This window comes from Miniopterus schreibersii (assembly GCF_964146895.1).
Source record: "Miniopterus schreibersii genome assembly, chromosome: Y".
NCBI classification, from domain to species: Eukaryota; Metazoa; Chordata; class Mammalia; order Chiroptera; family Miniopteridae; genus Miniopterus; species Miniopterus schreibersii.
Genome location: NC_138120.1, coordinates 3,236,535 through 3,256,053, shown reverse-complemented (window position 1 = coordinate 3,256,053; position 19,519 = coordinate 3,236,535). Strand labels below are relative to the sequence as shown.

The window sequence follows — 19,519 nt, the reverse complement described above, 5'->3', positions numbered from 1 at the left end:
GCCACATCTCCCAGTCATGGTACAGTGACCTTATGTAGTAGGTATCCTGTAGGGCCCAGTGGTTCAGCCTCTGTCACCTAAGTTGGGCACTTTAAATGCATAACCCAGTCTTGGCTGTGTATGTACACTTCCCTTTGTAGTTGAGCCTTGATTGCTATTGGCATGTCAATGGAAAGTATTTACCCCTAGGTCTGTTTGTGAGGACTGCTTTTGATCACTGCAAAGGATCTGACCCACAAAGCAGAACTCACTTTTGCAGGGCTCTGTTGCCCCTATTGAATTGTGCATGGAGATGGTTGAGTTGTGCTTCCAGGTGGTTTGAAGCTTTACACTGGATGTGCTGGCCTTGAGGCATCCCAGGAGGTATAAACGAAGGTTTGCTGCCGCCTGTGTTCTGGCTGGGGCAGCTAGCACTATCTGTAGACTCTGCTCACAGCTGCTACTAATGCTTGGCTTGGAACTGCCCAGAAGAGGCTAAGCTGCTACTGTTGGGACTGAGCTACATTCTGCTTGTTTAGGGTCTGTGACCCTTTGAAATTTTTTTGTTGTTTTTTGTTGTTGTTGTTAATCCTCACTTGGGGGTATTTTCCCTATTGCTTTTCAGAGAGAAGGAAGGAGGAGAGGGCGGGAGTGAAGGAAGGAGTGGAAGAGAGACAGGGATAGAGACATACATTGATGTGAGAAAGACGTATTAATTGGTTGCCTCCTGCATGCACCCCATTCGAGGCAGGTATTGTACCTGCAACCTAGATATATGCCTTTAACTGGGAATCAAACTCGAAACCCTTCAGTGCGAGGGTGGACACTACAATTGCTGAGCCACACTGGCCAGGGCGCCCTTCAGTGTTTTAGGAAAGTCTCAAGCATGAGCCAAGAACAGGCCATTTGTATAGAAAGCCACTGGAAAGAGCTTGGGTGGGCCTGCATATTGAATGTGGCCTCAAGGAATTACCAGGGCCAGTGTGAGCCAGATTGATGAAGACTCAGATAAGGTGCCTGCCTGCACCTGCTGGGTTTCTTGGGCAGGGCTCAGCAAAGAAACAATGGCCTCTGCCAGCACTTCTGTGAGAAAGCTGACCCTTCAGCCCTCATCCTGCTACCGGTTCTGCCTCAGGCCAGCCTGTAGTCTGTGGGCTCTTCTCTTCGTGTAGGAGAGGTTTCATAACACAGTCAGGTGATTTTGAGAGTGTGTTTATTAATGCTGGAGAGAGTGAAACAGAGGAAGGACTTAGGGTAGAAGAAACAACAGGAGAGAACCTAGGTGATGCTCTGTTTTGGTTCTCCAGGAACATTATAGCAAAGAAGTGATCCAAGGTGGGGCGGCTGCTATTAGCTCACTCTGAAGGTCACAGTGACAGAAGTGAGCCAACGTGGGGCTGCAGTTAGCTCAGTGGGGTATGAAGATCACAGTGACAGAAGTGAGCCAACGCGGGGCTGTTGTTAGCTCACTGGAAGTGAAGGTCACCGTGATAAAAGTGAGCCCAAGTGGGGCTGCTGTTAGCTTACTGGGAACTCAGAGAAAAAGGGGGCCTTGGAGACACTATTAGGAGGTAAGCCCAGGACAAGCTCCTCCTCTCCTAGTTGCAAGTCTCGTGGGGACCCTTACAGTTTAGGAGGAAGTAAAAAGTTCATGCCTGGGAAGGAGCATGGCATGCTCTAGAGAGAGCTTGCCCGGCCTGGGTCTTTGTCTTGAGGGCTCCTTATCTCTCTTTTGCTAGTGAGAATCTTAGGAGAGCTTTCAGCAGAATACTCATGAGCTTTCCAGGTACGTTTTTAATATGCTAGTGCATCACAATGAGCTTACAGGGTAGTTAGGGATTATTATTTAGTCTGCTTTACCGTTTTACTTTTACCTTGGTCTGTCTGCGTCTAATCCGGTTTTTGTTATTTGTTCCCCTGATTTCATCTGCCTTTGGGTGTAGCTGGCACAAATGGCATTAATTTGGTCTCTATTCTCTGTTTAGGGTGGGGAGGTATACCATTTGCTCTCAAGTGCCCTTGTTTGGGAAAGGTAAGGTCTTGTGATTCACAGGCTTCTGCAAGCCACCCCAATTGTTTGACCTTGTTTAATTTTCTTGTCCCAGTTTCCCTATTCCACTTGCCCAGGAATTTTCCTAGATAATTCATTTTTTCCCTGTAAGTTCCTGGTTCCTTTGGAGCTGCTTCCTCAATGTTGGAGCTCAGAACAAGTGAGTCCAACTAAGTTCGTGCATGGGCCCTTTAAAGAGGACCTGAAGGGACTCCAGCAGCATTCATCTCACTCAGCTACCATCCCATCTGGTTTTTATAGCCAGAAATTATGAGGACTTCTCTTCCTGGCACTGAAACCCTTAGCTGGGGTCCTGGTGAGGGTCTGGGACCCCTTACTCCTCAGGGGTGACCTCCACAGCTGAGATACCCTCCCAGTTGTTATCAGTCACTTGTTGGGGTGAGACCAGCTCCTGCCTCAGCTCTGCCTCTCCTACAGTCTCCATGTGGCTTCTTTATATCCTTAAGTTATAGGACTTATGTTCAACTAGATTTCAGGTGGTTATGAATGATGGTTGTTCTGTAATTTAGTTGTAATTTTGATGTGGTTGGGGAGGAAGTGAATACCTTGTTTACCTACTTTGCCATCTTAACTAGGCTCCTCATTTTTCAGATTCCCCCCCCCCCCAGATATTAAATTGTATGAATTCTTTACGAATTTTGACTATTAACTCCTTCTCTAGTTTATCATTGTTGAGTATCTTCCCGCATATGGTATGTTGTCTTTTTGTTTTGTAGATGGCTTCTTTTGCTGAATACTCTTTAGTGTGATGTAGTTTCATTTTGTTTATTTTTTGTTTCTTTGTTTGTTTTTCTTGCCAGAGGAGACATATCCAAAAAAATATTGCTAAGAAGAATGATGTCAGAGTTGACTGCTTACAAGTTTTCTGCTAGTTTTTAGTTTTGTATTTTAGTTAGGTCTCTATTTCATTTTGAGTTTATTCTTGTATATGGTGTAAGAAAGTGGTCTAGTTTTATTTATGTCTTCTGTACCTGTCCAGTTTTGCTAATACCATTTATTAAAGAGGCAGCCTTTAACCCATAGTATATCTTAGTCTCCTTGTCAAGTATTAATTGACCATATAGTTATGGTATCATTTCTGGGGTCTCTATTGTGTTCCATTGATCTATATGTCTGTTTTTATTCCAGTACCATGCTGTTTTGATTACTATGGCTTTGTAGTATAGATTGATACAGATATTGTAATTCTTATTCAGAATTGCTATTTGGGGTCTTTCCTGGTTTCTACAAAGTTTAGATTATTTTGTTTTATTCTCTGTGAAAAATGTCATTGGTATTTTAATATGTGTTGCATTGACTTTGTAGATTGCTTTGGGTAGTATGGACATTTTAATTATGTTAGTTCTTCCTAACAATGAGCATAGTATATGCATCGTTTATTTGAATCTTCAGTGCCATAATTTTCTGACCACAGGCCTTTTAATTTCCTGGGATAAATTTATTTGTAGGTATTTAGGTTTTTTTAAATTTATTTTTGTTGTTGACAAAAAGTATTACAGATATCCCCTTTTTCCCCCTGTTGATCCCCTCCACCTCTCATCAGCCCTGCCCACCAGGCCTTCACCACACTATTGTCTGTGCCCATGGATTATGCACATATGAATATAAGTTCTTTGATTAATCTCTCCCTACCCACTCCTACCTTCCCACTGAGATTCATCAGTCTGTTCCGTGTTTCTCTGTCTCTGGATCTGTTTTGTTCCTCAGTCTTATTTTGTTTATTAGAGTCCACGTATGAGTAAGATCATGTAAAATTGAATCAAGAAGAATCAGAAAACCTGAGTAGGCTAATAACAGCTGATGAAACTGAAGCAGTAATAAAAAAAAAAACTCCCAGCAAACAAAAGCCCTGGTCAGGAAGCTTCACAGGGGAGCTTTCTAATCCTTTAAATTGTAGAGTTAGATAGTTTACTAAAATTTTTTCTTGTTTTTTGAGGTAGGCCTGTAGTACTATGAACTTCGCTCTCAGGACTGCTTCCCCTGTGTCACATAGATTTTGGGTTGTTGTGTGTTCATTTTCATTTGTTTCCAGGAAGTTTTTGATTTCTTTCTTGATCTCATTGGTAACCCATTCAGTGTTTAATAACATGTTATTTAGCCTCCATGTGTTTGAATGTTTATGAATGTTTTTACCATAGCTGAATTTCATGCCATTGCAATGCAAGATGCTTGATATGATTTCAGTCTTCTTGAACTTGTAAAGATTTGTTTTGCTTCCTAACATGTGGTCTATCTTTGAGCATGACCCATGTGCACTTGAGAGGGATGTATATTCTGCAGTTTTGGGTTGAAATGTTTTGTAAATATCAATTAAATCCATCAGATCTAGTGTGCCATTTAAAGTCACTATTTCTGTGTTTAATTTTTGTCTGGAAGATCTATCCAGTGAAGTCAGTGGGATGTTAAAAGTCCATGACTATGACTATATTACTGTTGATCTCTCCCTTAAAGTCCTTAAGGTTATTATTGATAGGTCTTTATTTATTGCCATTTTAATTCTTTATGCCTATGCTCTATATCTTAGTATTCTTACAGTAGTCTCTTTAATATTTTTGCAGTGCTTCTATTTCTACTTTTAATTACAGGAGGCCTTCAACATTTCCTGCAATGCTGATTTGGTGGTGATTAATCCCTTTAGCCTTTTTTTGTCTGGGAAGCTTATTATTTTTAATGGCATCCTTGCTGGGTAGAGTATTCTTGGTTTCAGATCCTTGTTTTGCATTACCTTGAATACTTCATGCCATTCCCTTCTGGCCTATAGAATTTCTGATGAGAAGCCAGCTGACAACCTTATGGGAGGCTCCTTTGTAGGTAACAGATTGCTTTTTTTTTTTTTTTTTTTTAATATATCTTTATTGATTTCAGAGAGAGGAAAGGAGAGGGAGAGAAAGAGACAGAAACATCAATGATGAGAGAGTCATTGATCAAGCCCACAACCAGGCATGTGCCCTGACCGGGAATCGAACCCTGATCGCCTGGATCCCAGGTCAACGCTCAACCGCTGAGCCATTGCTGCCTTTAATATTCTCATTTTGTCTTTTTGGCATTTTAATTATGATATGTCTGGGCTTGGACCTCTAGTTTTTCTTGCTTGGGACTCTCTGTGCCTCCTGCACCTGAGTGACTTTTTCCTTGACCAGGTTGGGAATGTTTTCTCCCTTTATTTCTTCAAACAGGTTCTCTAACCCTTACTTACTGTCAGCCTCTTCTGGCACTCCTCTGATGCTAATATTATTATGTTTCCCTGAGACTATCCTTCTGTTTTTTCTTTTTGGATCTCTGATTGAGTGATTTTTTTACCCTGTCTTCTGCTGTTCATTTCTTCCAGTGTATTCTTTATTTTGCTCTGATATTCTTTATTTCTGACTGGTCATTCTTCATAGTTTCCATCTTTTTCATGCTGTTGAGCATCCTTACGATCAGGATTCTGAACTCAGTATCTGATAGTTTGCTTATAACTATTTCATTTAGCTCTTTTTTTGGAGCCTCCTCTTGTTCCTTCATTTGGGGCTTGTTTTTTTGTCTCCCCATTTTGGCTGCCTATTTGGGTTTGTTTCTATGTATTATGTAGATCTTCTAGGACTCTCAGTTTTTTTGGAGGGTCTCTGGTGCTGGTCAATGTCAGACACTGTGACTGGCCTTGAGTACCCTGTTTGGAGCTATCAACACTCCATGGCTTGAGGTGTCCTTTGTGGGGGCTGGAGGCATTTGCACAGGACCAAGATTCACACCAGAGTCTGCTTTTCCAAGGCCTGGGTCCAGAAAGTCAAAGCATTCTGAGGTCTGCCTTTGCCTGCATTCTGGTTAATCTCATTCTCTTAATATGTCTCAGGGTATGGCAGCTTGTTGTTTTCAGTCTCTTAATGGGCCTCAGGTTGTAGAAACTCCACAAGGTAGGGCACAGGAATCCAGAAGGGTTCCTTCTGAGGTCTGTCTCCAGAGCCTACAACCCTAGATTCTCCTTACACAACTGGCGTCCACTCTGCCCTCCTCCTGCTGGAGCCCAAGAAATCTTGGGCATTGGCTCTTTAAGAGGGTACCTGTATTTCCAGCCCTCTCCTTGGCAGACAGAAAGCCGGCTGCTTTTCACAGCCAGGTGTTATATGGGCACCTTTCTCAGTTCTGGTGCTCTTGGCTGGAAGCCTAGCCTGGGATTTAGGCCCCAGAGTCCTCAGTGGGAATTCCCCACAGCTAAAATATCTCTCAGGACCTCCAGCTGCTGCTTGTGGGAACCCAGCCAGCTCTCTGCACCTCTGCACTTCCTACTAGTCTCTATGTGCTCTTCACTTTTCCTCCTTGGTTATGAGGGTGCTCTCCAGCTCGTCTTCAGTTGCAGTTGATTATTCAAGAAGGCTTTTCTATATTTTAGTTGTAATTCCAGTTTGGTCCTGGAAGAGTGTCAGTGTAGCTTTCACTCAGTCCACCGGCATCTTTAATATCCTCTAGCTATTTAATTTTTTAAAAAACATGTAAATAGAGTTGTTTTCTTAATTTCTCTTTCTGGTAGAACTTTCAGTGTTCCCTCTGTATAATGTCATATCGTCTGCAAACAATGTCAGTTTTACCTCTTTCTTTCCAATTTTGATGCCTTTTATCCCTTTTTCTTGTATGATCACTGTGGCTAGGATTTCCAGTACTGTGTTAAATAAGAGTGGTGAAAGGGAACAACTGTGTCTTATTCCTGAACTTGAAGAACACACTTTCAGCTTTTCTACACTGAGTATGATATTAGCTGAAGGTTTGTCATATATGGCCTTTATTCTTTTGAGGTGTGTTTCCTGCAATTCCACTTTGCTGAGAGTTTTTATCATAAATGGTTGCTGGATTATCATAAATGGATGCTTTTCTGCATCTGTTGATACGATCATACAATTTTTTCTTTCATTTTGCGTATGTGGTGTACCACCTTAATTGATTTGCGGATATTGTACCAACATCGAATCCCAGGAATAAATAAACCCCTTATGATTATGGTGTATCTTTTTTTTTTTTTTTTTTTTTATCCTCACCGGAGGATACTTTTTCGATTGTTTTTCAGAGAGAAAGGAAGAGGGGACAGTGAGAGAGAGAGAGAGAGAGACATATTAACTGGTTACCTCCTGTATTCGCCCTGACTGGGGCTGGGGATTGAGCCTGCAACCAAGGTACGTGCCCTTTGCTGGAATTGAACCCTGGACCCTTCAATCCACAGGCTGACACTCTGACCACTGAACCCAACCATCCAGGACTGGTGTGTGATTTTTTAAATGTAGTATTTTGTTGAAGATTTTTGCATTTGTTTTCATCAAGGATATTGCCCTATAACTTTTTTTTTTTTTTTTTTGTAATCACTCTGATTTTGATATAAGGATAATGCTGGTCTTATAAAATGAGTTTGAGAGAATTCCTTCCTGTAGACTTTTTTGGAATAATTTAACAAGGAAACGTTTACTTCAGTGTTTGGTGAAATTTAGTCATAAAGCCATCTGATACAGGGCATTTCCTTTTAGTTTTTTGATTAGTGATTCAGTTTGTTGGTAGTTCTCAATTTGTCCAGGTTTTCTTTATTTTTTCCTGATTCAGTTTTAGAAATTTTATGTTTGTAGGAATAGATTTATTTTTTTCCAAGTTGTCCAGTTTGTTAGCATACAGTTGTTCATAATTTTTCTTATAATCCTTTGTATTTGTGTATCACTGGTGTGACTTCTGTTTAATTTCTGATTTTATTTTCTTGTGCCCCCTTTTTTAAATGGGTCAGGCTAAAAGTTTATCAGTTTTGTTTATCTTTTCAGGTAACCAATTTTTGGTTTCATTGATCTCTTATTGCTTTACAGACTCTTTTATTTTCCTGCCTTTATCTTTATTACTTTCTTCATCTCACTTCTGCTTTTTATGTTCTTTGTTTTTTAATTTTTGCACTCTCTCTGTTTTTTTCCTATGTATTAATTAGGTAGGTGTGATATTTTTCCATGTCTTAACAGGCTGAATTTATGTAGTACGTGTCCTGCGGGGCCTAGTAGTACAATCTCCCTGGTGGTGTGAGCTAGGTGCAGTAGGGGTTCCCCTTTTATAGGCTGTGCCCTCATGTTGTAGTTGAGCCTTGATTTCTTTTGGTATTTCAGTGGGTGAGATTGATCCTCAGGATGAGCCTGTGTGTGGACTGGTAGTAACTACAGTGGGTAAGATGTTGTGTGCATGCTGATACCTAGGACCATGATTCACTTTGGGGGGGCTCTAGTGCCTGATGAGCACACCCTTTTGGTGTGTCATTTGTGGAGTTAATCAGTGATCTCTCTTGTGGACTGAAGCTGGATACCAGGGATGTTAGTACTGGGGCTTGTTTGGGCTTGTGTCTGTGCAGACTAACATCTGCTGTTTCCTATCCCTGGCATAGGGTCACCTGGTAGGAGTAAGAAAATGATTTGCAGTCGTTAGCTTTTTGTGTGGGGCTTTAAGGTGTCTGCAACCTGAGGCCTGCTGCCACGATTTCTGGGCTGGGGTATGCTGAAGTTTGTAAAGATCTTGATAGTCTACCCTTCTACTGGGTAACAAACTGTCTGTTACGATATGTTGATTGGACATACAGAGTGGCAATAGCACCCACTCTAGAATTATGATAAGACATTGGCATGGCAGATGGTGGTGAACAAAACCCATCTACCTCAGTGAAAATTTTAGGAACCAGTTATGGTGCTTCTCATATATTACTTTAAGGTTTAGGATAAGTTTTTGTATCTGGTTTGTCTTACAACCAAGAAAGAGGCGTAATGTCTGGTGAGCTTTCTTGGATTTTAGAGGGAAAATAGTTGTTATATAGGGTGTTACTCTGGCCCATTTATTGAGTAATACGAAAAACTTTTAGCTTTGAGTGGAGCCTAGATCAAGAAAAGGGTCTGCAGCAGTTTAAAGTTTCTGTGCAAATTGCTCTATCACTTGGGCTGTGTATTCTAGCAGTCTTAATGTGTATTGAAGTTTTACTGCAGATAGAGATGCCGTTTGGGATCTTTAACAGCCCCTATAGTTGAATAGCAATGCAGGAATGTAGGATTTTGAAGGTAGGGCATGCTATCATCCAAAGATGACTACCCAGCTTTTGAGAAGTAGCTCTAGGGCTGTTGGTGGGTTTAGGGAATCTGAATGCTTGACAGTGGGCTCCCAAATTACCACGTGACCTGAGTTGCCCAACATGTGTTGAGTGTTATTTGACTCATGGAGTCATAAACTGTTGCATACATAACAAAACTCATCATCAAATGGAAGTGTATATATGTGATTAGGCCCAGGCAGATCATTGAAGGCATCAAGTAAGTAACATGAATTTATGACTCAAATGCCCATCCATGGTTTATTCTTCTGCTACACTGCCTACACTCTCCTAGCCTACACCTCTCCCATAATGGTGAGTTTCTTATGATTAGATGACAGGGGAAGGACAAGCATGGACCTGGTTTAAAGCTTGTTTTGCTTAATATGCAGGCAAAACCCAAATGTTGACAGCAGTATTACAGCCTCTCTTTGAGATGGTTCTGAAGGAAAGTGGTAAAGGGAAATTCACACATGGGCAGGACTTTGAGCAGCACAGCTGAGTTTACTTAAATGGCCAGATAATGGGTATGTAACAGTTTGTGGACTGTGGTCTGTGGTTTGGCTTGATTTTAGGGATTTGTGAGGAACATGATTGGAAAATTGGTGACACTGAAAATCGGGGAGGAGGTATGTGAATAGACCTATTCTGTTTGGGGGGGGTGGGATATTTGTGGCCCATGTGAATGCTCTCTAAAGGGTGAATACATCATAGGAGGATTTCCGAAAATAACTCGTACAACTCAACAAGAGGAAGACAAACAATCCAATTGAAAATTGGGCAAAAGACCTGAATAGACATTTCTCCAAAGAGACATAAAGATGGCCATAGACATATGAAAAAGTGACCTCAACATCATCAATCATCATGGAAATGCAAATTAAAACCACAATGAGATTATCACCTCACACCTGCCAAAATGGCTATCATCAACAAACAAATTCTAGAGAGGATATGGAAAAAAGGAACACCAGTTCACTCCTGGTGGGAATTCAGACTGGTGCAGCCACTATGGAAAACAGTATGGAGTTTCCTCAAAAAATTAAAAATGGAACTGCCATTTGACCCAGTGATCCCACTTCTGGAAATATATCCTAAAAACCCCACAACAACAATCAGAAAGAATATATGTACCCATGTTTGTAGCAGCATTATTTTCAATAGCTAAGATCTGGAAGCAGCCCAAGTGCCCATCAGTAGATGAATGGTTAAAAAAGCTGTAGTAGGTTTACACCATGGTATACTGTGCAGCTGTAAAGAAGAAGATCTCGTATCCTTTGGGACAGCATGGATGGACCTGGAGAGTATTATGCTAAGTGAAATAAGCCAGTCATAGAAAAACAAGTATCCCATGATCTTACTCATATGCGGAATATAATAAAATAAACTGATGCACAAAATAGATCCAGAGATATAGAAGCATGGAACAAACTGAGGGATTTCGGGGGGGGGGGGGATGTGGGTGGAGAGAGATGAATCAAAGAACTTATATGCTTATATGCATAACTAATGGACACAGACATTAGTATGGGGAAGGCCTGGAGGTGGTGTGGATGTGGGGTGGAGGGGATAGAGGGGGGAGAAGGGAACATCTGTAATACTTTAAAAAATAAAGATAAATTAAAAAATAAAAAGAAGGATCTCTTACCCTTTTCCACAGCATGGATGGACCTGGAGATTATTATACTAAGTGATATAAGCCAGTCAGAGAAAGACAAATATCACATTATCTCACTTACATTTGGAATGTAATGAACAAAATAAATTGACCAACAAAATAAATCCAGAGGCATGGAAGAATGGAAAAGATTGACATATCGCTGAGAAGGAGGCAAGAAGAGATTAACTGAAGCATTTATATACACAGCCTTGGGCACAGACAACAGGGTAGTGAAGGCCTGGGGATAGGGTAGGGACTGGTAGAGGCAGGTGGGAGTGGCACATCATGTAACACTGTTAACAGTAAAAAAGTGGTGACTTTTTTATTCATTTCCTTAAGTTTCTTGAACATTTCTTTTGTAGTGGTTTTAAGATGAGCTTCTTTAGGCTTTTCTTGTCTGGGAGACACCTTATCTGTCCTTTGGTTCTAAATAATACCCTTTCTGTGTAGAGTGGTCTTGTTTGTAGATCCTTCTTTTTCTTCACTTTGAATATTTTGTGCCAGTCCCTTGGGCCTGAAAAGCTTCTGCTGAGAAATCAGTTGATAGTCTTGCGGAAGCTCCCTTGTATATGTAACTTAACTATTTTTCTCTTGCTGCTTTAAAGATTCTCTCTTTGTCTTTAATCTTGATGTAGCTTGGTGTGGACCTCTTTGGGTTTGTCTGCACTTCCTGGGCGTGTATGTCTGTTTCCTTCACCACGTTACAGAAGTTTACAGTCATTATTTCTTCAAATAGGTATTCAGTGCCTTGCTCTGTCTCTTGTCCTTGTAGTACTACTGTGAGGCAATTGGTATTACACTTGATGTCATCCCAGAAGTTCCTTTTTTCATGTAACAGATCAATTACTATTGTTAAATACACACACAGTGCAAACTCAACTATAGATTAGTTGCAATCCATATCAAGATTCCAATGGCATTTTTTATAGAAATAGAAAAAATCCTAAAATTTGTATGAAACCACAGAGGACCCAAAATAGCCAAAGTAGTTCCAAGAAAGAACAAAGCTGAAGATACCACCCTTCCTAATTTCAATCTATATTATTTGTCTATGCCAGTATGGCCACTTTTGTTATGAGCTTATGGAGCAATGACAGAGGTGGCTAGTGAAAGAACCTGACTGGTACCAACACATGGTATTATCATGCTATCCAGTTGATTATTGAAGTCCTCCTATAATGGTACTCACCATTTATAGTTTGTTTGTTTGTTTGTTTGTCTGTAAAAAAGGGTGGGAGTGAGGGAGGAGAAAAGTCAATGTGAGATTGGTTGCCTCACACACGTACTCCAGCCAGGACAGAAATCAAACCTGCAACCCAGGTACGTGCCCTTCACCAGGAATCAAACCCACAACCTTCTGGTGAGCAGGCTGATGCTCTAACCACGGAGCAATGCCAGCCAGGGTACACACCCTTAAGCCAAAAATAGTTTTTTGGATTCTTTTTGCTCTTTGCTGTTCTGATTGGGTGTTTTCTGCTTCCTTGTGTTTTGGATTGCTGATTCTCTGCTTCATCTAATCTGTTATTTTTCATTGCAGATATTGTATTCTTTATTTCCGACTTCTTTTTTATGGTTTTTATCTCTTTGTTCAAGTTCTTACCAAGTTCATGCACTTTTTCCTAAGTTCATTGATCATCCTTATAGCCAGTGTTTTGAACTCTGTGTCTAGTAGATTGCCTATCTATGTTTTGTTTCGTCTTTTGCTGGAGTTTTGCCCAGTTTTTTATTTGAGACACTTTTTTTGTCTCCTCATTTGGGAGTCTCCCTGGGTTTATTTCTTTGTATTAGGTATAGCTGCTTAGTCTCCCACTCTTAGGGTGTTCTGTACTAGGTGTTCTGTAGGTTCCATTGGTGTACACTTTCCAGTCACCTGAGCTGATTGCTCCAGGGATGGCCATTTGTTGTAGTTGAACTTTGATTTTTGTTGGTATATTAGTTATGTGGTTGAATTCCTGGCTGGCTGGCTATGAGGCCTGGCTATGACCACATTGGACAAGCTGCGAGATGGGATCTCACCCAGTGAATTGACATTTGCCCTAACAAGGCTTTCCTACCTGCCAAAACTATCATTTGGGTATGCTGATTGTGAAGCTTAAGCAGATGGTTCTCTGCTGTTATCTGACGTCATCCATTCGTGTTTGGTTCTGGGACCTTTTGGGAGGCCCTCTGGTGCAAGCTAAGTTCATCTGCTGCCTGTGCCTGTCCTTTGTCACCTGGTAGTTTTAGCTGCCAGTCCTGTGTTGTGAGGCACCTGGGAGAGGCTACACTCTAAACAAAGGCTAATGTCCCAGTGCGAGGCCTCAGGTTTCTCTGCAATTGCATAGGGCACACTGAGGACATCCACCATTTTCTTGGTGCCTAAGGGCCTCTGAGAGTTTTTAGAAAGTTTGTAGTGAGGGCCAAGTTCATCTGCCTTTGAGGCCGAGCCGCTGAAATAGGTTAGGGTGGTGTATGAGTTGAGTGGGGCTGCGTCTCAGGAAGTTACCAGGGTGGGGTGAGCGGTGTTCACCTGATTAATTCAGATTTGGTGCTTACCTGTGCCTGCAGACTATGTGGGGAGGTGTCAGCTAAGGAACTGTGGTGGCTGCTCTTCAAGCGCTTGCCTGAGGTCACACAGTTCAGTTTATTTTCTATTGTCTCTGGCACCTTTTGTGCTGCTGTCCATTCTCTGGAGGTTAGGGGGAGTGTTTGTATTTGAGTGAGGTGTGCAGAGGACACCTGGGTCTCCAGCAGTCCTTTATTTCACCCAACTGGAATCATGGTCAGATTTTCACAGCCTGACATTGTAAGGACTCCTGTTCCTGGCACTGATGCTCTGGACTGGGTGGCATAATGTAGGCCTGGGTTCCCTCCAAAGTGGAACTTTTGCTTTGGAGATATCCATCTAGCTTCTTAACTGCTGCATGTGGATGTGGGACTAGCCAGCCCATTTTTTGTCTTCACCCATTCTACCGTTCTCCATTTGGCTTCTTTTTTATATCCTAGTTATAGGATTTCTGTTTAGCTGTCTTCAAATTGTTCTCCAGGGTGATTGTTCAGTTGTCATTTTAATGTGCTCATGTGAGGAGGCAAGCAGAACCTTTACCTACTCTGCCTCTTGACTGGAAACCTCAGTATCCTGTTTTTATTTTCTTCAGATAAATTCTCAGCAATGGAATTGCTGGATCAGTGTTAGATCTATTTTTAAGTTTTAAAGAGTTGTTATATTATCTAGAGTGGATGAGTTTTCCTTTTCTCCGCATCCCTAGCCAGCCCTTATCTCTTATCCTCTTGATAGCCATTCTATCAGGTGTAAGGTGATACTTCGATCTGATTTTGAAATGTATCTCAAAATTAAGTAAATGTCGAACACCTGTTCATGTACCTCTTGGCCACTTGGATATCTTTGGAAAAGTACCTATTTAGTTCCTCTGTCCACTTTTTAAAAGAAAATTTATCCTCACTTGAGGACATGCTTAGAGAGAGGATGGGGAGAGAGAGAACCATTAGTGTGAGAAAGAAACATTAAATGGATTGCCTTCCAACAAGCCGTGACTGGGAATCGAATCAGAAACCTTTCAGTGCACACAGGATAGTGCTCCAGCCAACAGAGCCACACCAGCCAGACTGTCCACTTTTAATTATATTGGTGTGTTTTTTGTTTATTATTGAGCTGTTTGACTTTTTATATATTTTGGGTGTTTATGTAGATGGTTTTTATAGATTTTATGTTATTCTGTAGTTTGTTTTTTTAAAACATTATCTTTATTGATTTCAGAGAGAGGAAAGAAGGGGGAGAGAGAAAAACATCAATGATGAGAGAGTCATTGATCGGCTGCCTAGCCCCAACTCGGGCATGTGCTCTGACTGCGAATCGAACCCTGATCTCCTGGATCCTAGGTTGATGTTCAACCACTGAGCCACGCCCAGCCAGGCTGTAGTTTGTTTTTAAATGTTGTTACTTTTGCTGTGCAGAAGCTTTTAAGTTTGATTTTGTCCTCTTTCTTGATTTTTGCTTTTGTTTATACTTTTTGTATTGTATCCCAAAAATTATTGGTAAGACAAGTGTCAGAGGTTTATGGTACCAACTTTTATGTTTAATTTTACTTACTGGTTGTTTCTAGTTACTTTTTGTGAGTGATGTAAGTATTGGTTCAATTTCATTTTTTTGACACAAACTTTACATGTCTATCACTTTTTCTCAATACCATTTGTTGACAGGACAACCCTTTTGCTGTTGGATTTTCTTGGCTCCTTTGTTGAATATTAGTTGACTGTAAATGCAGGGGTTTATTTCTGTGCTCTCTGTTCTGTCCCTTTGGCCTGTTTGTTTATTTATTTTTATGCCAGTACCATACAGTTTATTTTTTAGAGCTTTGTGCTATAATTTGAATTAGGAGGTATAATACCTCCAGCTTTGTTCTTTCTCTGGATTGCTTTGTTTGTTTTTTCATGCTCTTTTTTTGTGGTTTTACAATTTAAAAATTTTAGAATCTTTAAAAAGTTCCTTTTCCTGTAGAGTTGATTAAAATGAAACTGAAAAGGTCTCTCCAAGTTTTTAGTCTTCTATGATACCTGTTGACTCATGATTGTTTCTTTTAAGAGTATGTAAGATGTGAAAGAATTTTTAGAACTTAGAAGCCTAAAATGTAAAAACGTTTACCATTCTTTTTAACAGAATGCTGTCTTTTTATATGGCCTTGGTTTGGTTTACTTCTACTACAATGCATTTCATTGGTAAGTTGACTTACAGTAGATGCTTTCTGTGTGTGTGTGTGTGTGTATGTGTGTGTGTGTGTGTAATAAGCACAACATATTTTAATATCAGTAAATACATATTTCAGTAGTAGCATCTTTTTAAAATTTCTACAAGTTCAGCCCTCATTATAAACTCTCAGTATTTTTCAGTTAGTAATCAGAGGATATGTCTTTCAATGTTGAGGATTAACTGATAGTAATAATGTAAGATTTTGTGTACTGTAAAGTATACAGAACTTATTTGGTGTTGACTTGTGTTTTTTTGATGTACATGTTAAGAGAATTCAAAGGAAGGTGAATGAGTACAAGACCAATGTTTATAACCATGTTGTATAGGTCGTTCTAATACGGAGTTCTTAAATTTGCTTTAATCACTATTTATTGTCATTTCCAGAGGTGAAAATCTAGCTTTTAGTTGGGCAATTGGATTACTAATTTTCTGAATTCATTGGCTTTGGGCTTTTTAATTATGTCATGTTTGGGTGCGTTGCATTGCTTGTTAAAGAAACTTGTGGATTATAGATGTTGTAACTTTTTTTCTCTTGAATGTCACATTGCTTTGAGAGATCTTAAACTTAGTCACCCTCTTCTGTTGTGGGAATCTTATTTTAAAACGAGCCTAGATTAGGACGATTTTAGGTAGAGTCTCTGTAAATTTCCTGAAAATCCTATTCACAGAATTTACAATTATGAACTTTTAGAACTAGAAAAGATCTTAGAGATCACAAAGTTTTAATCCTTTCATTTTGTTGATAGGGGAAATAAGGTATCTTAATTTTTACTTCATGTTTCTTAATCATTTATTTATTTATTTTATCATTACTATTTTTTTAATCCTCACTTAAGGATATTTTTTCCTTTGAATTTTAGAGAGTGGAAGAGGATGAGGGGGAGAGACAGAAACGATAATGTGAGAGACATGTTGATTGGTTGCCTTCTGCATACATACCCCAATAGGGGCTGGGGATGGAACCTGCAACACAGGTGGGGATGCCCTTTACTGGGAAGAACCCGAGAGCCTCTGGTTGGCACGCTGACGCTCTCACACTGAGCAATGCAGACCATGGCTGTTAACCATTTATTTAGGGGTAGAAGCAGTCCTTGAGTTCAGGTCCCTGCTCTATTAAATTTTTAAAATATTTTTTATTGATTTTAGAGGAAGGAGAGGGAAAGAGAGAGAGTTATTGATCAGCTGCTGCTTGAATGCTCCCTACTGGTAATTGAGCCCGAAACGTGGGCATGGGCCCTGACCAGGAATCAAACCATGACTTCCTGGTTCATAGATTGATGTTCAACCAATGAGCCATGCCAACAGGACCATACTCTACTAATCTAAAGTATATGGCTAGCGTGGTATATTTTTTGCACAATTGTCAGTCACATTGTATTTGTAGATTTGTGATCACTTATAAGTGGAAAGATGACAATAGGTTACAATAGTTAGAGATAGGACTTACCAAGTTTATAGGGAGATTGTTTAGAAATAAGTCTAACATCTATACTAAATGGAATAATTTGTTATAGTTTGCGCTCTGTGAAGGTGGAAAGATGTCTGTTTTTTTATCAGTATTTACAGTTGTTAGTTCAGACAGATATAATAATTTTAGCTAGCCAAAACAAATGTATGTGAAATCTACTGTAAGACTGGGAACAAAGAACTTTACAGTTTAAGAATAGAGACATGTACCTCATGTTGCACAGTTTTTGCATACTTAAGGTAATCCATGAACCTCTTTAGGTTGAAGATAAGAAAAGAAAAGAATTAGGTAGATAAGTCAGTTTACATTGAAAATATTAATTCCTTTAAATACACCATTAGACCAAAGTAGGTTTACAGTTGTAGTACAAATAATTAATACAGTAATTAATAATAATACAGTAATAAACAATTTTGTATGCTCACAACTGTAAACATACTTTTGCCAACCCCTGTATGTATGTGAAAATGTTAACTTGGTTAACTTGTGGAAAAATGTGTATAAATTTTGATAACTTCAGTTATCAAATGTCTGTGTTTCCTAAAATGCTCAATTTTGCAGTAAATGTACATATAGCCATGCAATTTTAGAAGTAAAACTTAACCTAAATGACTTACTGAAAACATAGCATGTTTCTTTCTCTTAAATTGTGGTATGAATGGTATGCACATATATTTCTATTAAAAATAAAGTTGTCGTTGGAAACAGGTTAAGATTCTAAACGTGATCACTAGGGAAAACAGCACTTAACATCAAAATAAAGTTTTTTCCTTTTGTCTTTTTTCATACTCATTAGTAAATCACATAATTTAAATGCTAAAAAACATTCAAAATGTGTCCAGTGTATCTGAATTTTCATTGTTGATAATCAACACCTCTTTGAAAAACAAACAAGACAGTGTACAGTTAGAACAAAGGTAGGCTGACAGTTGAGGTATGTGGAGAAGTCAGACACAGTCTCTAAACATGGGCCATTGATTTATGACAAAGGTGGCACTGCATTGCTGTAGAGGCAAAAATGATTTTTTCCACAGATAATTCTCTTCTGTAGGAATTGCATATAGAAAAATTATATACTAGCCACTGTCTGTACTATATCATACTTACAGTAGGTTTGTAACATAAACCAAAATATGGTAGGCAGAAGGAAAACTTCTGAAAGTTGACTTCTATGGAACAGTATAGATCCAGGTTTAACACTCTTACTCTCTTATCCTCTTAAAAACTTTCCTACTATGCTCTTTCTGTGATGTTTCAGAAAAATTTAAATTGGTTATTTACACTCAAAATGTTGTGAAACTTAGATATTGTTGAACAGTTTGAGAAATTCATTCCTTATCATTTTCTAATGTCTTTTACTATTTATAATGCTTTCATAAAAGTGTTATTTCTGTAAAAATCGTCATATCTTGACCTACCAAAGAAAATACATGTAAATATTAGAATCTTACAGTTTCTTATGTCTATATTCTTTAAGGGCAATTAAGGCATTTCAGGAGGTGCTTTATGTTGATCCCAGCTTTTGTCGAGCCAAGGAAATTCATTTACGACTTGGGCTTATGTTCAAAGTGAACACAGACTATGAATCTAGTTTAAAGGTAGGTGGTTGGGGTGTTTCCTAGATGTATCTATTCATTTGAGTGTGTGTTTAAATAATAATATTGAGAAATTTGGAATTTATATTAACACTATAAAAATGAATGAATTTAGGATATGAACTAAAAGGTAAAAAAAGGATTGGCTTTCAGGGCACAGAGTAAATACATACGATGCTAACATTTGCAAAATAACTTTTTAGTGCTTTAGATTTTGGGGGGTTTTGTTTTTAAAAAATTAATACCAGCATTTCTAACCCAGAAACAGTGAATGCTTTTATTTCATTTGAGCATGTAAAACACTTTTGAGTATGTGATGGCCACCAGAGAAATGAAGAGTATATTAGTGATGCTGTACTTGGGATCTAATTATTAACTATTCTTTCCTATGGGTCTGAGTAGAAATCTAACCACTTCCAATTGGAGGAGGACATGTATCATAACAATGATAGAATAATAGATTGTCCTTTATTAAGGCTTGTTGACTGCTAGTTGGTAAGTGTAAAACATTTGGAGAAAATAATACATTAATTTTAAGTATACCTTAATTCTAATGGAAATTTGATTTGTCAAAACTTTTAATTTTTCACAGTTTCTGGGTTTGTGCTATCATTTTATAATTTCTAGGTTTTTAAAAAAAAACACATTTATTTGTTCATTTTATTATTGTTGAAAGTATTACAGATGTCCTGTTTTTCACCTTCGATCCCTTCACCTGGCATCCTCCCCCACCCTCACCCCAGGTCTTCACCACACTATTGCCTGTGTCCATAGGTCATGCATATATACATCTAAGTTCATGATTTCTCTCTCTCCCCCGCCCCCACTCCCTACTCCCTCCTTCCCTCTGAAGTTCGTCCAACTGCCTCCATAGTTTTATAAACTGATAAACAAACAGATACAAATTGAGGTCTCTTAAAGAATCCCTTCTTGCTT

The 19,519-nt window shown here is 39.2% G+C and overlaps 1 protein-coding gene across 4 annotated transcripts in view; it reads left to right on the top strand.

The window, feature by feature from the left end:
• Window positions 1–19,519, top strand: part of LOC308552009 (lysine-specific demethylase 6A-like) — a 252,461-nt gene that overhangs the window by 76,412 nt on the left and 156,530 nt on the right. For all 4 annotated transcript variants that reach the window (XM_081126956.1, XM_081126954.1, XM_081126955.1 and 1 more), the window contains 2 exons: window positions 15,431–15,489; window positions 18,466–18,586. In XM_081126956.1, the coding sequence (XP_080983082.1) occupies window positions 15,431–15,489; window positions 18,466–18,586 (180 nt within the window). The remainder of the gene's footprint in view (window positions 1–15,430; window positions 15,490–18,465; window positions 18,587–19,519) is intronic.